The sequence below is a fragment of the Panthera leo genome, chromosome A3 (assembly GCF_018350215.1).
Source record: "Panthera leo isolate Ple1 chromosome A3, P.leo_Ple1_pat1.1, whole genome shotgun sequence".
NCBI lineage: Eukaryota > Metazoa > Chordata > Mammalia > Carnivora > Felidae > Panthera > Panthera leo.
Window position 1 is genome coordinate 27,564,614 of NC_056681.1, and position 19,444 is coordinate 27,584,057.

Sequence of the window (19,444 nt, forward strand, 5' to 3'; positions counted from 1 at the left end):
AGGGTTTTGGGTAACGACTAAACTAAAGGGAGAGAGCAAGTCATGACGATACTGGGGTTATGGCACATGCAAAGATCCCGAGGTGGAGTGTGTCTGCCTTATTCCAGGACCTAGGAGGCCAGTGGGTTTGAGTGGAGTGAGCCATGGGTTGAACATTCCTCCCGGAAGTGGAGTGGGGAATCCAGGAAGGGGAGCTCTGACAGGTACCACTGGGGAGGTCGATTACGGGAAGAATTGTCAATTACATACCCCAACAGAGTCCTCAACAGGAAAGACTCAACTACAAGCCCAACAGGGAAAAGATGTGCATTGGATCTCCTACAAGAAATTCACTACCTCTGTAACTCAGCCAATGAGAAAGTGTCATCACCCTGAACTCTTGCTTTTCTCCAATGGACTTTGGCTCAAAACATGTCTCTCAATTCCCTCCATCTCAGTAATGTTTCTATGCGTTGTTAGATTTGCCCATGGTTTTTCACAGCTTGAATGTCCCAAACTGCAACTCTTGGCTATTCCTTTTTTTTTTTTTTAATTTTTTTATTTTTATTTTTTTATTTTTTTATTTTTTAATATATGAAATTTACTGTCAAATTGGTTTCCATACAACTCTTGGCTATTCCTGAATAACCTTTTTTTTTTTTTTTTTGGAAAATAACTGGCTATTTTATTTTTTAGGCTTAAAGTAGTAAGAGGAGGGGAGACAGTTAGCAGCTGTGGAGAGGATCTCGGCTTTTACTTTGCTATGAGAGTGTTGGGAAGAACCGGGAGTGTTTTGAGGAGTGACGCGGTTTGATTTACACTCTAGGGACTGTCTGGCAGCGGGCTGGGGCCCTGTTGGGGCCAAAAGGAGAAGCAAGGAGCCTAATGGGGATAGAGCCTCGGTTTGTGTTTCGCAAACGGAGCTGAGGATGGGGCTGACCCTCCTGGGTGCCGGTGAGTATACAGGGCTGAGCCCCGCCCCCATACCGTCCAATCCCCGCCCCCGGCGGCCACTGCCCCGCCCCTCCCCTCCAGACCCGCCCCCCGCCCCTTCCCGCGGCGGTGCGGGCGCGGCCTGCCGGGTGAGTGAGGGTCGGGGAGTCCCGGATCAGCCCAACAGGGGTCACCCCGGTCAAGGTCCTTGAGCACCCCGGACCACCGCGACCCCGGCGCAGGGCGGGCGCCGCCGGGGACTGCGTAGGTGCCAGTCGCCGCCGGGTGTGCCGGGCGGTTGGGGGGGAGGGTGTCCGGATGTCCCGACAGTCTGCTGCCCCACTTCCGGGGCCTCCACTTTCACTTTCCCTTTCGCTGTAGCTGCTCCCCTCCCCTCCCGACTGTCTGGGGCCGCCCCGCAGGGGAGGGAGTGTGGCTGCAATCCTCGGCGCCAGGGGTGTTCCCAGAAGCGAGAAGTTGGGGGGAGGGCCCTCCCCAGGGACTAACAGCGCCCGGCTGTGCGGCGTCACCCTCATCCCTGCACCAGGTCTGTTCTGCTTCCTCTGTCGCCCATTGTGGGCTTGGCTCGGTGCCCTTTGCCCTTTCATCTCCCACGCAGGGTCCCAGCCGGTTCCCATACCCAGTCTCCGGTGCTTGTGATGTTACCCGATTCCATCCGGGGACACCAAGGCATAAAGAGGGTTCGGGCCGGGCCGGAGGCCACCGGCCGGGACTGAATTACTTGTGGTCATCCGCCCTCTCCCAGGTGACCCAGGGATAGCATTTCTCCGCAGCTGCTGCCCCCGCCTGGGGGCATGGGCTCAACCACGCCAGATGGATGAGAAGACCAAGAAAGGTGGGCACAGCCTGGAAGCGGCTGGGAAACTTCCTTTAGGCGGTGGGCCCCAGCAGGACCTGGCCTCCCCTGCCTTGAAGGGTGGGAAAGGTGGCTTTAACCGCACCTCCCTCTATCCACCTGCCCCTCAGTTTCCTTCTTTGGGGCCTGGTTGCTTCCAGGGGCTGGTCCTTCAACTATGGCGTGTCCCTGAGGCCACCACGAGCCAGCACTGTGTTGTGATGGGGGTGGAGAGCTCCCAGAGAACACAGGAGATCTCTCAGGCTGGTGCAGGAGACAGATCTCAGTTGACCTAAATACCAGGGGTCCTTGCGCCCCCTCTTGCCCCCCTCCACCCAGCATTGTAGAAAATGTCAGGTCATGTCATCACCCTGCTCAAAACCCACCCTGTGTCCCTCTGTGTTCTTAGGCCAGAGCCCTCGGTTAGCCCACAGTTCCCTTCTGGCTTCACTGACCTCACAGTCTTACCCCATTCACCCCCTTGTTCATTCTGATGGAGCCCCACTGGCTTCTTTCTGTTCCCATCCAATCATTTCTGGCTCAAGACCTTTGCCCTGACCTTTCTCTCCACCTGGAATACTCTTCCCTAACTGGGTTTGGACACATCTAGCTTCTCCTGGTCTCAGCTTCAGTGTCCCCTCCTCCTAGAGGCCTTCCCTGATCTCCTTATGCTGTTTATTTCCTTGCCAGTGTGGATCACAACCTGAATTTTTTTCTGTTGTCTATCTCCTTGCTGGGCCAGGAGGTCCATCAGCACAGGGACCCGTTTATCTTATTCACTGCCGAATCCCAGTTTCTGGGACAGTGGCTGGTACACAGTAGGAGCTCAGTAAATCCTTGTCACATAAATGAATGGAAGTTTGGGGGCCTGGGAGTCTGAAGGACAAATAGAACTACATGAACAGGGAGGGGGAATGGGGAGTATCAGAGAAAGGGACTTTTAAGCTGGGTGCTGAAGGATATGTAGGAGTTCACCAGGGAGACAGAGGAAGCAGTAGGTGCAAGGGACCACCACCTCCCTCTCCCCCAGCTCCTGGAAAATAAACCGTGTGCTAACCTGCTTCCATTGTACTGGATTTCAGCCGAGGAGATGGCCCTGAGACTCACCCGAGCAGTGGCAGGCGGGGATGAACACGTGGCAGTGCAGTGTGCCATCTGGCTGGCAGAGCAACGGGTGCCCCTGAGTGTGCAACTGAAGCCTGAGGTCTCCCCAACACAGGACATCAGGTGAGGAGGGCACGACTGGCCTAGGTCTTAGGGCTTCCTGAAACCCAGTGGGCCGCAGTATATTCTTGCCGGTTATTCTCCTTTTAAAAATTTTTTTTTTTTTTTTTTTCTTTTTCAACGTTTTTTTTTTTTTTTTTTTTTTTTTATTTTATTTATTTTTGGGACAGAGAGAGACAGAGCATGAACGGGGGAGGGGCAGAGAGAGAGGGAGACACAGAATCGGAAACAGGCTCCAGGCTCCGAGCCGTCAGCACAGAGCCTGACGTGGGGCTCGAACCCACGGACCGCGAGATCGTGACCTGGCTGAAGTCGGACGCTTAACCGACTGCGCCACCCAGGCGCCCCTTAAAAAATTTTTTAATGTTTATTCATCTTTGAGAGACAGAGCATGAGTGGGGAAGGGGCAGAGAGAGACGGAAACACGGTATCCGAAGCAGGCTTCAGGCTCCAAGCTGTCACCACAGAGCCTGACGCGGGGCTCGAACTCACGGACCGTGAGATCATGACCTGAGCCGAAGTCGGACGCTCAACCGACTGAGCCACCCAGGCTCCCCTCTCACCAGTTATTCTTAATGGCAGGTTCTGGTGTCAGGAGACCTAGCTTCAAACCCGAGCTCTGTCTGTCATCCACTGTGAGATCTATAGCAAGTCACTTCACCTCTCAGAATTTTCAGAGGTTTTTTGATTTTAAAAATGAGGCAATAATAGTAAGCCATCTCATAGGATTGTTAGAAGGTGTATTAGAATGTTAGTCCTCGGGGCACCCGGGTGGCTCAGTCGGTTAAGTGTCCGACTTCGGCTCAGGTCACGATCTCGTGGTTTGCGAGTTCGAGCCCGGTGTTGGGTTCTGTGCTGACAGCTCAGAGCCTGGAGCCTGCTGGGTATTCTGTGTCTCCCTCTCTCTCTGCCCTTCCCCTGCTTGTGCTCTGTCTCTCTCTCTTCCAAAAATAAGTAAACATTAAAAAAAAAAACCAACACATATAGAATGTTAGTCCTCATATAACAGAAAAAACATAGTAACGGTGGCATAAATAAATTTGATGGCAGGCAGTCTGTATGTGGGGGCTGTGCTTCCTGTAGGTCCCCGGAGAGTCAGGCTTCTGTCTTGTTGCTCTGCCATTCATGGGCTCCATTCTGAGGTTCGCTTCATGGTCTAAAATGGCTGTTCCAGCTCCGGCCATCCCATCAGCATTCTTGCCGGTAGGGAGGAAGGTGTGGTGTCTCCCAGCCAGATGGGGGCCCCCAAATGCGGGGCGACCCAATTGGGTAGAAGCTGGCTGTGCAGGCGCAGAACAAAAGAGATAGAACTGTATTGAAGACATCACCAGGGAGCGGTGGGCAGGACAGCAAAGCAGGGACTGTCTGTGGAGGGCTAGAGCTACAGGGGAGAATGAGAAAATATGGGGACGTTTGGAGTTTCCCCTTTTTTGGCCACTGTGCCTGGTGTGAGTGACCCCTTTGTCAGCGGGGGCTTAGGGATATTTCGAGGTGGGTCGCTTAATGAGCCTGTTTGCATTCAGCGCAGTGATGTGGCCCCTTCTGTCTGTCTTACTCAAGTTGCCATTCAAGCCTGTTGGCCAAAAGCGGCCTCTGCAGAAGGGAAGAGGGACCCCCGCTCCCACCCTTGAGGGCACAGCTCAGAGAGTTGCACACACTTCTTCCACTCAGTTCCTGTGGACCAGAAGGTATTCTCACAGCCACGCTCGGCTTGAAGGGAGGCTGCGAAACACGACCAGGCATCCAACTAGAACTCAGGGTTTCTGTTAGCAAGTAGAGGCAAGGGAGAACGGAGGCTGGTCATCTTTCCCCAGGAGACTGAATGGCTCTCGGAATGCTTAGCACAATGCCTGGCACATGTCACTCACTCAGTGAATCGTGGTGCTTATCTCCGCCCCCCCCCCCCACCTGCTTTTTCATTGCTGCCTAGTAACTTTCTATCGCCTTGTAAAGGACCCCGGTCCGTGCTTTTATTTGTAGTCTCTGCTCATCTCCCTCCCTTTCCCCAACCCCAGCCTTAGGCAGCCGCGAATCTACTTTTATCTCCAGGGACTTGCCTACTCTGGACATTTCGCAGAAATGGAATCATACCGCACGTGGCCTCTTGTGTCCGGCTTCTTTCACTTAGCATCACGTTTTCTCGATTCATCCGTGTGGTGGCGCGTATCAGAACTTTATTCCTTTCTGTTGCTCGATGGTAATCTATTGTACGAATATACCACATTTTCTCTATTAATCATTTGATGGACATTTGGGGTTTTCCCGCTTTGGGGCTAACGTGAATAATGATGCTGTGAACATTCGTGCTCAATCTTCTTTTTGAGTTTTACCGAGCTATAATGGACACAGGACATTGTATTAGTTTAAGGTGTTGTGATATTGTGATTTATAATAAGGAATATTTTCTTGGTCTTTGTCCTTTCCTGGCACAGAGCTCCTTGGAACTTCTTACGTTTTTTGAGTGGTAAAGATGCCTTTTGTTGTGCAAATGAGGTGACCTTTGGAACCTCCCTAGATCACTTAAGGATGGGGGCCGCTGCTCACCAGAGAAACCAGCCAGTGTGATTAGAGGGTTGGAGTGTTCAGTCCCATCCCCCTGACCTCCTGGGAGGGGACGGGGACTGGAGGTAGAATCAGTCCCCAGTGGCAATGGTTTCATCAGTCACGCCTATGTAATGAGATTTTCATAAAAACTGAAAAGGGCGGGGTTCAGAGAGCTTCTGGGTTGGTGAACACGTGGAGATCTGGGGACGCTAGAGCACTCCAGAGGGCAGGGAAGCTACCACCCTTTCCCGGATGGTGTGCCTCGCACTGTGCATCTCTTCCAGATTCTTCCATCGGGCTGTCCCCGAATTATGTCCTTCCATAACAAACCAGTGGTCTCGTAAGCAAAATGTTTGAGTTCCGTGAACTGCTCTAGCAAATTAATGGAATCCCAGGAGTGGGCTGTTGGAACTCCCGATTCTGTATCTGATGACTCAGTACCGGCTTACGACTGCCATTTGAGAGGGGGCGGTCTCGTAGGACTGAGCCCGCAAGCTGCGGACACTGCTGCTGTTTCTGGGTAGATCGGGTCAGAATTGAGTTGAAATGGAGGACGCCCTGCTGGTGCCTGAGAATTGCAGGAGCCTCCCTCTTCCCATCCACACGTTGGAAATCGAGTCTCAGAACCAGTTTAGATGCACAACATAATGACTTGGTACATGTGTGTAATTGTGCAGTGATGAACACAGTAAGTTAACATCCATTGCCTCACATACTTACGTATTATTTTTTTAAGTATTCTCTATACCCCACATGGGGTTTGAACTCACCACCCTGGGATTGAGAGTCACATGCTCTACCAACTGAGCCAGCCAGCCGCCCTTATTATTATTATTTTTTTTTGCAATGAGAGCTTTTAGGATTTATTGCCTGCAGTATTCAGATACATGAGGCAGAAATGTTAACGATAGTCACCATGCCTGTACATTACCTCCCTATGACTTGCTTATTAACCTCAATACCATTATCACATCTAAAAAATTAAGAATAATCCCTTAAAATCCCCTAATACAGTTTATAGTATAATTTCCCTGATTATCTCATTGACAGTTTTTATAGTTGGCTTATTCCAATTAGGAGCCAGAGAAGATCTACACGGATCCTTTCTTTCTTTCTTTTTTTTTTTAAACATTTATTTATTTTTGAGAGACAGAGCATGAGCAGGGAAGGGGCAGAGAGAGGGAGACACAGAATCCGAAGCAGGCTCCAGGCTCTGAGCTGTTTGTTAGCACAGAGCCCGATGCGGGGCTCGAACCCATGAACTGCGAGACCATGACCTGAGCTGGAGTTGGACGCTCAACCGACTGAGCCACCCAGGCGCCCTGACATGTATCCTTTCTTAATCTTGTCTTTTTAATTCCTCCTCTTTATTTTTATGCCATTAATTTAAGAACCTTGGTCTTGGACCTCCAGAATTCCCCCACATGCTGGATTTATTAACTGCCACCTCGGGGTGTCATTTAAGTATCTCCAGTTTTTCTTGTGAACTTGTAGTTGGATCTAAAGGTTAGGTTAGTCCGGAGTCACTTTGTACATTTCCAGGAACTCGTCCTCATTTACTGATTATTTCTTGCTGTTCTTGTTCTGTGCTCTGATGTGTCTGTTTCCTTTGGGATCCAGTTCTGGTTTTTTTCATCGTAGCCCTTCCCTTTCATGCTTTTGACCTTCCAGAAATGTTGAAGGGTCCTTCCTTGAGAAAGCTGGTGTTTCTCTGGAATAACACTGGGTTGAAGTCCTGCCTCTCACAGTCTCAGTGTTACTTGGTAACCTCAGCGTAACCTGTCCGTGCCTCGTGTTTTTGTCTGTAAAACAGCAGTGACAACAGTATCTGCCTCCTGGGTTTGTGGAGAGGATTAAATGGGCTAAAACATACTAAGTGCTGGGGCGCCTGGGTGGCTCAGTCGGTTAAGTGTCCGACTTCGACTCAGGTCACGATCTCGCGGTTTGTGTGTTCAAGCCCCGCATCGGGTTCTGTGCTGACAGCTCAGAGCCCGGAGCCTGCTTTGGATTCTGTGTCTCCTCCTCTCTCTGCCCCTCCCCTGCTCATGCTCTATCTCTCAATAATAAATAAATGTTTAAAAAAATTAAAAAAAGAAACATATTAAGTGCTTTGAAGCATCGTGGCATATAGTAAATAACAACGATTGGTGGTTTGGCTAAAGAGCAAAGGAGGGAATGACAGGAGGCTGGAGAGTAGGGAGGGGCCCGGATCACGGAGGCCCCCGTGTGCCGCAGTGAGTCCGGATTGGATTCTCAGAAGAGCGTGGAGCCACCGCAGGGGTTTAAGCAGCGGGTTCTGATTCAGGAGGAAGCACAGGGCTGCGGGAATCCAGGAAAGGCCCCCTAACCCAGACTGGGCGTCTGTGGGCGTGTGCGCGTGTATATGTACACGTGCAGCTGCGTGCACAAGCGTGCAGACAGGTACGTGCCAGCAGCTGGTGGCTGAGGTTGGACCTGTGACCTTCTCCGCAGGCTGTGGGTGAGTGTGGAGGATGCTCAGATGCACACAGTCACCATCTGGCTCACAGTGCGTCCGGACATGACCGTGGCCTCCCTCAAGGACATGGTGAGTTGGGGGGGGGGGTGCAGGCGGAAGTGGAGGGGGTACACGAAAGCGAAACATCAGGGCAGACGCTTCCCATTTTACGTCCACTTCTCTTTACTCTGGTCCTCCCTTTCCCCTCTCCCTCTCTCCGTGTCCCCGCCAGGTATTCCTGGACTACGGCTTTCCACCCGTCCTACAGCAGTGGGTCATTGGGCAGCGGCTGGCCCGGGACCAGGAAACCCTGCACTCCCATGGGGTGCGGCGGAATGGGGACAGCGCCTACCTCTACCTGCTGTCAGCCTGCAACACCTCACTTAACCCTCAGGAGCTGCAGCGGGAGAGGCAGTTGCGGATGCTGGAAGGTGAGACTCTGCCTCTGAGTGGCACGGGACTCATCTGAGGTCGCAGGGCAAGAGGGAGCAGAGTCCGTGGACTTTTGGTCAGGAACTCTCACCAGGAGGACCTTATCCATAGTGCACAAAGGACACCCCAGGAGGGAGCCATTTCTGGAGCCGGTGGTCTGGGGGAGAGGGGCTGAGTCCAGCCCCTGGCCCCAGCATTTATCAGCTGTGTGACCTTGGGCCAGTCCCTTCCTGTCTCCACTCCTCAGTTTCTAAATCTGTAAATTGGATACCATGATAATGATAGCATTTATTCTCAATTTTTAAAATTTTTATCTGGAAATAGTTCAGACAGACAGAAAAGTTGCAAAGTTGTACAAAGAATTGCATAACAAATTCCCAAGGACCTTTCGCGTGTATTCCCCCAAATATTAACATTTCACCACAACTGCTTTGCTTTATCATTCTCTATACACAACTGTTCTTATATGCATAAATACTTCTGTTTTCTGAACGGTTCTGAAGTGCAGACATGATGTCCCTCTCCCCTAAAAATTTCAGTGTGCATTTTCTTTAAAATAGGGTCATTTTCTTACATTACCACATACAGCTACCAAATTTAGGAAACCAACAATGCTAAAGTACTGTTATCTAATCCACACGTTACCCAGATTTGACCAGTTGTCTCACTAATGTCCTTTATAGCAGGAGACCTGGCCGTGGCGTCGTGTCTCCCAGGGTCTTTCAGTCTTTGGTGCCCTAGTCTTCCTGTGACTGTCCTGATACTTGAAGACTCCAGCCAGTTTTTTTTTTTTTTTCCGCTTTTCTGTCCGATGGCCCTTCATGAATGGATGCAGATTCAGGATTTAGCAGGAGCAGGACAGAAGTGTTTGTCCCTCTAGGTGCATAACTTGAGCATAGGAGGCCTGTCTTTAGGCGGCGGGGTTTTAACCCGGGAGCACGCGGGAGCATTCACGGGTGGAGGAGGGACTCTGACTTTGTGGGAGCCCGACACTCAGCCAGGTCTGGGCTCACCTGGCGAACCGAGCTGGAGACCCCCAGGGAGGAGGGAGAGGACCGAGGAGCGGAGCTGTGCGGGGCGCGCGGCTGGCACAGAATGTGCGCCAAGTGGGCTGCGTGGATCTGCCACGCCCTAAATCCTCCTCCCTAGATCTGGGCTTCAAGGACCTCACGCTTCAGCCCCGGGGCCCCCTGGAGCCAGGCCCCACCAAGCCCGGAGCCCCTCAGGAGCCGGGGCGGGGCCAGCCCGAAGCCGCGCCCGAACCCCCGCCGGTAAGCCACCCCCACCTCCGCGCGCGCCCTTGACCGCGCGCCCCGCCCCCGACTCCGCCTCCACGCTCCCGGACCCCTCCCCGCGCGGTGCTCAGCCCCACACCCTCCGACTCTGCCCCCAGGTGGGCTGGCAGTGCCCCGGCTGCACCTTCATTAACAAGCCCACGAGGCCTGGCTGCGAGATGTGCTGCCGGGCGCGGCCTGAGGCCTACCAGGTTCCCGCCTCGTACCAGCCGGACGAGGAGGAGAGAGCGCGCCTGGCGGGCGAGGAGGAGGCGCTGCGCCAGTACCAGCAGGTGGGCGCGGCGGCCTCGGACCAAACACCTGTGGACCGGGCGGGGAGGCGTACGGTGGGACGGGAGGCACCTCCGCATTGCCGCTCCAACCCCGTGGCTGCCTTGCCCCCTCCTGACCCCCCCGCTGCTGTTGACCCCGCACTTGACTGTGGCCCGCCCTCTCCTGGAGGTCTTAAGTGCTGAGACCCTGGTCCCAGGCTGTGATCACATGCCCCGCCCCCACTTCGGCTGTGGCTCCGCCCCTAGCTTTGACACACACCCACTGTGCACACGACTGCCCCAGGCTGTGACTCCCGCACCCTGTTTCCGACCACGCTCTTATCCACCTTCCCCTTATCCACCTGTGATAGTTACTGCTCCACTTAGACATGACCTCACCCTGGACCCTGCTACTCCCGACCCCCTCCCTCCCTGTTGGAGTTCACCCCTGACTTCCTAGGAGCCTGGACCGGGCCCTTCACTGCTCCCTGTAAGATTGGCCCCGCCCTCTGTCCTGCCCCTTCCGTAGTTATGCCCCCCGATCCTGACACAAGCCCTGATTACACAGATGCCAGACCCTGAGTGTCCCCCATTCTGATTGGATGCCCCCCACCTGCTTTCTCCTCGGACCCAGTGCTGCCCTTGCCCCACCCCAGCCGTGACCTCATTCGTGGTCTTACCTACAACCTTGGCCCAGACCCCGTCCTCTCTCCGGTCTTGCTTTGCTCTCTAGCTTTATCACCACCCCCATACCCCTGACCCACTCTGTGACCTTGACGGGCTCCGACTCCACCACCCCCCGCCCTGCTTCTGGGCGGGGATGTGAACCCTCTTAAGACCCCCAGACTACCCCCTCAGACCCTAGCTCCTTCCCTTCACTATTGCCATCACTCCCTCTCGTGGCTTGACCCCTGGTTGCATCTCCAACCTGCCTCTGCCTGGCCCGCCTCCTGTCATTGGCTTCCCCGCCTCCTCTCCTGCCCTGGCCCCATCCTTCCCATCATCTCGTCTCCCGCCCACTGCCAGGCCACCTCCACCCCCACCCAGGGATCCTGACTCTCCCCCAGCTTTGCCCCGCCTCCGGGGTCTGACCTGGCCCCCCTGGTCCTGCCCCCTTCCTGGTCTGACCCTCCCCCGAGACCCTGACCCGCCCCGCGGCCCCGCCCCGTGTGCCCAGCGGAAGCAGCAGCAGCAGGAGGGAAACTACCTGCAACACGTCCAGCTGGATCAGAGGAGCCTGGTGCTGAACACCGAGCCCACCGAGTGCCCCGTGTGCTACTTGGTGCTGGCGCCCGGCGATGCCGTGGTGCTGCGTGAGTGTCTGCACGCCTTCTGCAGGTGCGGCCCCCAACCCCACCCCCAGCAACGCAGCGTTTGTCGCAGCCGCCGATTACCGGAGGGCTGAGAGTGGGTGGGGCCTGTGCGCTTACATCTCATTGGACGCTCACAAAAACCTGCGAGGTAGGCGCTGTCTCCCCATTTTGCAGAGGGGGAATGTGAGGTTCGGAGGCCAGCCGCTTGCTCAAGGCCACACTGCTCAGGCATTCTGGTTCCAGAGCCTGCGCCCTTTGCCGCTCTCTGCGGCAGGCCCAGCCAAGGGCACTGAGGCCCTAGCGCCGGCAGACTGAGCCAGCCCCGCTCTCCGCCTGGCTGGTGGGCAGACCGTCCTTCTCTGAGGCTCCGCCAGGCCACCGGTCCTGGGCTGTGCAGACCATGTCCGCCTTCACGCAGCGGACATTCGCACGGCCCCTGGGTGCCAGGGACTGTGCTAGGCCTGGGGATCCAGGAGGGAACAAAGAAGCTCAGTTCCTGCCTCTTTGGAGCTTACGTTCCGGTGGAGAGAGTCTGATATTAATCGACTAATCGCTGATGGAATTGTAAATTGTGTCAAATGCTAAGCACCAGCGGATTGTGATTAGTGGATTCTGATCAAAGAACAGGGGCCCTGCTCCAGGAGCGGGTCAGGAGAGCCCCTAAGGGGGTAGCATTTGAACAGAGACCGGAGGGTCTGCTGCAGCGGTGTGCCTGGCCTGTCTGTGGCCAAGCAGGCATCAGTGTGGCTGGAGCAGAGATGGACGGAGAGATTAGTTCGAGAGGGCAAGTCCTCAGGGCTCTTGTGAGCCGTATTGAGGCGAGCAGGTTTGTTCTGGGCGGATCCGGAGGCCAGTGTGTTGGGAATGGTGTCGGAGGGCGAGGTGGGCCCAGGGAACCCAGGAAGGATGCTTCTGCTCTGCTCTGGCAAGGAGTGATGGGGGCCTGGACCAGAGCAATGGGGGGTGGCTGTGGGGTGCACAGAAGTGGACGCTTTGGAGATGGGTTTATGGGAGGGATATGAAGGAAGAGGGGAATTGAAGAGAAGCCCGCCTGGGGTCAGGCCTCACTACGTGAGGGGTGGAATCCAGGTGGATGGGGTTCAGATGACCCTAACCTCCCCCTCCCGCCCTTCACCCCCTCCAGGGAGTGTCTGCAGGGCACCATCCGCAACAGCCAGGAGGCCGAGGTCTCCTGCCCCTTCATTGACAACACGTACTCGTGCTCGGGCAAGCTGCTGGAGAGGGAGATCCGGGCGGTAAGGCAAGGGGCGGAGGGCGCACCCTGAGCTGGCAGGTGGGGATGGGGTTGGGGGCACCGGTCTCAGCACACATTTATCCGGAGCCTTCTGTGTGGGCTGCTGAGGGCCAAGCAGTGAACAGGACGGGACTTGGGGGAAGTAGGTGGTAAAGAAAGCACTCTTGGGAAGGAAAGACAGCAGAGCCATTAGAATGGGGAAATTCTGGGGCCATTGGCCTGGGTGACCTCCGGTCAGATCCTCACCCCGTGCCTTGGTTTTCTCATCTCAGCTAGGGTTGCAGTTAGCTTCTTCGAAGGTTGCGAAGAATATAGTAGAGTGTGTGTGTAAAAGACTTCAGAGTAATGGGTGAGCCCTCGTATCCGTTTGCTTTTGCCGCCTGACAAGTTATCCCAGACGTAGTGTCTTCAAACAACCACTGTTTATTTAGTTCACGAATCTGCAAGTGAGTCATCGGGGTTGGACTTAGCCAGATGATTCTTCTAGCTCCAGCTGGGCCTGGCTGGTCCCATGTGGGTTTAGCCGGTGGATCAGCTGTCACGGGCTGATTTATGATGGCCTTATTTGCAATGGCGGGGCGGCTGGGCCTGTTTCCGCTGTGCTCTGTCACCCACCGGCAGGCTGGCCAAGGCCTGCTCCCGGGCTGGTGGCTTCCAGGGTGCCCCGGAGCAGCCAGCAGGGAGCTCCAGTGCAAGAGTGCTTGCCACGTGTCTGCTCTTTTTACTTGCTGCCATCCCCGTGAGCATGCTCGAGCCCATAGTCCCCGCGAGGGCACCATCCAAGGGTGTGGAGTCAGGGAGACACGAATAAATCAGGGCCCTTTCTTCAGCAATCCATTCCGGTGCTGCACACGTCTGCACGAGTGTGTTCGCTGTTACTATTATGATTATCATCAAGATCCCACCCTTCTTGGAGTCTCCATTTCCCCACCTGGAAAATCGACTGCTGGGCCTGATTCGTGGTGTTTAAACTGCTCGGGACTGGCCTTCTCAGAATTGGGCATCTTGGGGTTCCCAGACCAAAACATGGAGGCAGGGTCAAAGTGGCTGAGGTCCAAATGGGAGACCCCCCCCCCCACACACACACAGGCACATCCGTAAGACCTCTGTACCTCCTGCCTCTCCCTTAGGATCCTGCTTCCGAGAACGTCCCTGACTGCACCACGTATTTCCTGGAGCCCAAGGGGTCTACCTCTGCTCCAAAAGGGGAGGCAGAAAGGGTAGAATTTGGGGAACTTCTCCCCACATCCAAGAACAGCCTCATTTTTATCTGTTGTCTGTGGGGCACCGGGGAAGGGCGGCTCTGGGTGGTTGCTGAGGCCTTCTCACTCGGGCCTGGAAAGGCCCCCAGACATAGGGTCCTTCCAGATGTCCCGGCACCCATAGTCATCATCCAGGGGTTTTTTCCCTTGAGGTCCACCCCTGCCAAGGGCATTGTGATGGGGCCAGAGCTCCTTCCAGGGGGCCGCAGGGCCCCGTGCTTCCCCAGAGGCCTTGGGAGTTGACCCAAGACTCAGAATGCTCAGGTGTGGCAGAGGGAGAAAGGGGCAGAGATCAGCAGGGTGACGCAGTGGAGTTTATCTTTACAAAAAACATGCCTAAACCACATAGAACCGGAACAGAAATCAAAGAGAAAAGTCACCCACAACGCCCGCATCCCAGAAAATCCCCGGATACATTTTTTCCGTTTCCCTTGGTGTCTGTGGGCAGACATGATTTTATTCCTTTTTAAATCAGCTTTACTAAGGTGAACTTTGCAGGCAATAAAAAGCGCCCATTGTAAGCATGCATTTGGGTGAATTTTGACAGACGTAACTCTCGTAACCAGCCCCCAGTCAACATGGGGAATGTAGGCATGATTTTTACTTGTGACCAGCATAGATACACCTTTTGCTATGTTGCTATAGAACTTTTCTGAGGATTATTATAAATCTCTATGGCATGTATCCTGCTTATATCTCTTCTCTTAATAATTCCAGTTTCTCAGTTTGTAATGAATGCTTCAAGAACTTTTTGAATGGTGTCTCTTCTTGTACATTATTTTCTTGGGATGAACCTGTAGATGGGGAGTGAGTCCTAAAGGGTCAGAGAAGTTTTGTTGAAACATAATTGCCACACGGCTGTCTCCCAGTGTGATGTACCAGGATACTATTTTAACCACATCTTCGCCAGCATTGCTGGTTATTATTTTTGTTCATTTTTCCTTTTTTTAAAAAAAAAATACATAACAGAATTTCCTATTTTTACTGTTTTTCTTTTCTTTTCTCCCCCCATTTTTACCATGTTAAGTGTACAGGTCTGTGGCATTAAGTACACTCACATTGTTGTGCACCTATCACCACTGTCCATCTCCAGGACTTCTAATCCACTTTTTGAATGGAGTTTTTATTTAAAAAAAAAAAATTTTTTTTTAATGCTTTTATGTATTTTTGAGAGAGAAAGAGACAGAGTGCCAGCAGGGGAAGGGCAGAGAGAGAGAGAGGGAGACACAGAATCCGAAGCAGGCTCCAGGCTCTGAGCTGTTAGCACAGAGCCCGATGCAGGGCTCAAACCCACGAACCGTGAGATCATGACCCGAGCCAAAGTTGGATGTTTAACCAACTGAGCCACCCGGGCGCCCCTTGAATGGAGTTTTTAAACCCTGAGCAGGGCTGGGTTGGACTTCAAGGGTCGAGGGCTTCCTGGAGGATATTTGGTGGCTGGGAGGGCCCTTGTCAGCTGTTCTGAACCCCGAGCAAACAAGGGTGTGGCCTCTCGGCAGCTGCTGCCCCCCGAGGATTACCAGCGATTTCTGGACCTGGGCGTCTCCATCGCAGAAAACCGCAGTGCCTTCAGCTACCACTGCAAGACCCCGGACTGTAAGGGATGGTGCTTCTTTGAGGATGATGTCAACGAGTTTACCTGCCCAGTGTGCTTCCACGTCAACTGCCTGCTGTGTAAGGTGGGGACAGGGGCCCACGCTGTGCAGTCACCCTAGTCCTGCCAGGAGCTCACTGCACCTCGGTGCTTGTTCTCCTGGGAAGGGAGCTGTGACCCCAGCCTGGTCATTTCACCACGGACAGCCGCATGTCGATGGCGGGGCCTGGTCCGGGCCCCAAACTGAGCCTAACCCTTGGACCAAGCCCTGGCTCCCGATGGAACCTCAGCCTAGCCTGAGCCTCGGCCCGAAACTGAGCCCTGACCCTGGCCTCCTAGTCACACACCAACCCGCCCCTGACCCCAGACTGATGCTCAACCCCTGTCCTGAATGGAGCCCGGACCCCAAACCCAGACTGAGTCTTGCCGGACCCTGACCTCAGGCCGCTCCCCGCCCTCATCGTCTCAGTGGTTGACCCCTAACGAGACTGGTCTCGAGACCAGACGAGACGATGCCCGTCTCTGGTCTCTCCAGACTGGTCTGGAGCCTTCTCACATCGAGCCCCTCGCCCGCCACAGGCCATCCACGAGCAGATGAACTGCAAGGAGTACCAGGACGACCTGGCCCTGCGGGCCCAGAACGATGTGGCCGCCAGGCAGACAACAGAGATGCTCAGGGTGAGGCAGGGTCAAGGCTGAGGCCTGGGGATTTGGGTTCTGGGAGGGTTCGGTCCGCGGGTTGGGGGCTTCTCGGTTCTCAGAAAGGGCTGTGGTTCATACAGCCCTGGACAGAGGCTCCGACCCCTTTCTGGCGTCACTGCCATCCAGAAGCGGGACTGGTTAGGACAAGCGGTCAGGGGGTGAGCGGTGGGGAGCACGTCTACAAAAGGCAGAAGAGCGTAGGAGAGTGACCCCACACCCCCAGAGGGCCAGCCGGTTTGTCCCTGCGGTGGGCCAGGGGTCAGGGAGGGCTCTGGCCGGCAGCCGCCCCAGCCCGGCTGAAGGCTGGCACCTGCCGTGCCCCAGTCCATGCTGCAGCAGGGCGAGGCCATGCACTGCCCACAGTGCCGCATCGTGGTGCAGAAGAAGGACGGCTGTGACTGGATCCGCTGCACCGTCTGCCACACCGAAATCTGCTGGGTCACCAAGGGCCCACGCTGGGGGCCTGGGGTGAGTCTTGGGGGCGGGCGGGGGGAAGCAGAGGCTGGGGAGCATGACGGGGGGGCGCCCGTGGGCCTCCCCCCAGAGTGGGGAACAGCCCCTGGGCCAAATCCAACTCCCTGCCGGATCCATCCGGTTTGTAAAGTGAGGACGGTTTTTACATTTTTTAAATGGTTGAAAAGTATCGAGAAAAGAATTTGTTTGGTGTGACACGTGAAAATGATGCGAGACGCGAGTTTCACGTCCACAAGCAGCGTGTTCTGGGAGCACAGCCACGTGCATTCATTGTGTACCGTCCGTGGCCGCTTTTGCACTACAAAGGCCGAGGCCCGATGGCCCCAGACACCTGATGGAAGCGGCACTTTGCAGAAAAAGTTTGCTGACCGCACCCTAGAGGGCAGTGAGTGAGGATTCAGTCTGGGCTCAGAGGCAGAGCGGGTCCCCGGCTCTGGTGCACGCTGGCTGTGTGGTTAGGCTGTTCTGAGCCTCGGTTTCTTCATCTGTGAAATGGAGATGATGGCAGGCGTCTTGCAGGCTTGTCCTCAAAACCAAATGAAAGCATGCAAGGGAAGGGCTCCGCCAAAGGCAGCTGTGTTTATCAGGGCTGAGTTCCTGGAGTCGGGGGCTCATAGTTGTATCCAGGTGGACCCCGGGACGGACGGAGGCAGAGGGAGCGTCTCTTAAGCTGCCAACGTGCTGACCCACCCAGGATTTGCAGAGAGCCATCACGTCCCTTGCCTGCTCTGGGTCTAGGGGAGCATAGACTGGGACCCTGTAATTAGGGGTGCTGTGGGAGCCCAGAAAGATCTTAACTGACTGCCTCTGCCAGGTAGCTGAGGCCAAGAAAGCCATTCATGGCAGGCGGCCCTGCCCGAGCGAAGAGCCGGAGTGGGGGTGTGCAGGGCTTTGAGGGTGTGATGGAGCAGCGGGGCGGGCTGGGGGCGGGGGCACTGTTTTCACCGCCATGACCTTCTCTCCTCCCCATCCTCTAGGGCCCAGGAGACACCAGTGGGGGCTGCCGTTGCCGGGTGAACGGGATTCCTTGCCACCCCAGCTGTCAGAACTGCCACTAGCTGAGGATGGTCCGGTCCCCACGCTGACCCAGCCCCCCATCCATCCCCATGCTGCTGTGGGACAGGGCTGGTGCTTTGGCTCTCATTTGTGGCCTGGGAGATGCCCGTTGTGCTTGGCTGAGACAGAGGCTTTGTGGAGACCAAGGCCTCTGAGCTACGTGGATGGCTTTGTTTGCAAGGGATGTTGCAGCCTGAGCTCCCAGTGCGTGTTGTCCCTGGCTGCATCTGCCCCAGTGCCTTTGCCCTCCCTCTGGGGCTTGCTGGCCAGAACTCTCGGCTCTTCGGAACTCTGCCTGACCCAGACTTAAACACGGCCCTGGCCAGAGGTCTTGCAGGATGGAATCTCTGAGAGCCTCGTGTGAGTCCACACTCCTCGCTTCCACCACCCTCGTCTGCCGAACACGTGTAGCCCACCGCTTCGCCAGCGGCGTTGTGGGGCTGGCTTTTCTCTGCCTTTGCGGTCAGAGGCCTGGGGCCTCTTATAGAACTGCTGCTAGTCCTGTTCAGAGCCCCGAGAGAGACCTGGCGGTTTCTAAAGCACAGCCCATCGGGTTCATCGCCCACGGCTCCCTCTTTGCTGCTGTGTAAGCTAATTAAAATGGCTTTTCAGGAAGGGATGAGTATGATGTCGTGAGAGGGAGTGAAAGGGCGGTGGGCTGGGACCCCTACACGCAGGCGGGATCCCCAGCCATCTGGGAATTGCAGCAGGAAATTGATAGGTTGGCCTCTGTCAGTGGTGGAGCGAAGGCGTGACGGAGCATTGGGGTCCTCGCTCCGTCTAGGCGCCCCTGTGCCCACCTTGAGGGGTAGGATGCTCTTGGGCCAATCGCAACTGGACAGGCAGTTTGCAGGGTGGCAAGGGTGCACAGAGCAGAGTCTGGCTGCAGCCAAGCAGAGAGGGTCAGGAGTACAGAGGGGTGCAGGGCTGGCCCAGGTTCTGGCCTCTAGCACCTTCCGTGCCAGCGGGTGAAGGATCCTAGATGGGCAGACTGCAAGTGCTCCCTACTGTGGGTCAAGTGCAGATGCCTCCACTCCCAAGGGGACAGCCCATTTCCGGGGGCCCTGACCACAGACAGCCCCGTGCCAGCTCACCAGGGCGGACTTGCAACCAAACCCCATGGGCTTTGGACTCGAGCCACCTGCCCGAGGAAGCGGCAGGAGGCCCCGTGGACTTGTGGGACTTGCGGGACAGCCTGTCTCTCCCAGAGCAGGGGAAGCCAAGAGGAAGCCCGCTGCTAAGAGCAGCTGCTGCTGGTACGGGCAGGAAGTGGAGGATGGGCTTCACAGCCCCTGCCGGAGGCGACACATCTTCCTTGAGGGTCTGGGGCGGGCATCAAAGCCACTCGCTTAAAAGGCAGGAAGCTGGAGGCAAGCCCACAGGCCTGCTGGCTCACAAAGGCTGCTGGGCAGATCCCAGCACATGGAAGTCTGGAGAAAAGACTCCGAGCAACTGGAGGGCCTTTGTAAGGACAGGAATGAAGGCTGCAGGAGAAGGCGGGGCAGGGAAAGAAGATAAAGCCAGGCTGAGCCTCAGGCCCCATGGTCTCTTGGTTGGATTTGGCACAAGTGGCTCCGGCCTGTTCTTCCCTGCAGGCACCGCCTGCTCCCTGGGTGAACTTGGGGGTCCTAGCTCCGGGCTGGCTAAAGGCGTTTATGGATCAATAAACGTTCACCCCCACCGAATTAAAACACTCGCAGCGCCTCACAGTTTGTACATTTCCACAAAGCTCGTCTCATTAAACCGCCCATGTGGGATGGGACTATCCCTATTTTACTGTTCTTGACATTGAGTCTCA

General features: G+C 55.4%; 1 protein-coding gene across 6 annotated transcripts; it reads left to right on the plus strand.

The window, feature by feature from the left end:
- The first annotated feature begins 1,022 nt into the window (after window positions 1-1,022).
- RBCK1 (RANBP2-type and C3HC4-type zinc finger containing 1) lies at window positions 1,023-18,261 on the plus strand. Of its 6 annotated transcripts, none has more exons than XM_042931350.1 (13): window positions 1,023-1,061; window positions 1,679-1,768; window positions 2,851-2,995; window positions 8,009-8,102; window positions 8,245-8,443; window positions 9,594-9,715; window positions 9,838-10,011; window positions 11,168-11,328; window positions 12,448-12,559; window positions 15,320-15,499; window positions 15,994-16,092; window positions 16,441-16,584; window positions 17,568-18,261. In XM_042931350.1, exons 2-13 carry the CDS (start codon window positions 1,747-1,749, stop codon window positions 17,646-17,648), a joined length of 1,533 nt encoding a protein of 510 aa, XP_042787284.1. In that variant the 5' UTR covers window positions 1,023-1,061; window positions 1,679-1,746; the 3' UTR covers window positions 17,649-18,261. The 6 variants fall into 6 exon arrangements, with proteins under 6 accessions (XP_042787284.1, XP_042787288.1, XP_042787287.1 ...); XM_042931354.1 differs by having other exon boundaries at window positions 16,480-16,584; XM_042931353.1 differs by lacking the exon at window positions 1,023-1,061 and adding an exon at window positions 1,072-1,180.
- The last annotated feature ends 1,183 nt before the right edge of the window (window positions 18,262-19,444 follow it).

Bases quoted from the DNA above. Each gene is read 5' to 3' on its own strand.
- RBCK1 (XM_042931350.1), top strand. From the start codon at position 1,747: ATGGATGAGAAGACCAAGAAAG. The intron at 8,103-8,244 runs GTGAGTTGGGGG...TGTCCCCGCCAG, and splicing joins TGGCCTCCCTCAAGGACATG to GTATTCCTGGACTACGGCTT. The intron at 15,500-15,993 runs GTGGGGACAGGG...CGCCCGCCACAG, and splicing joins TCAACTGCCTGCTGTGTAAG to GCCATCCACGAGCAGATGAA.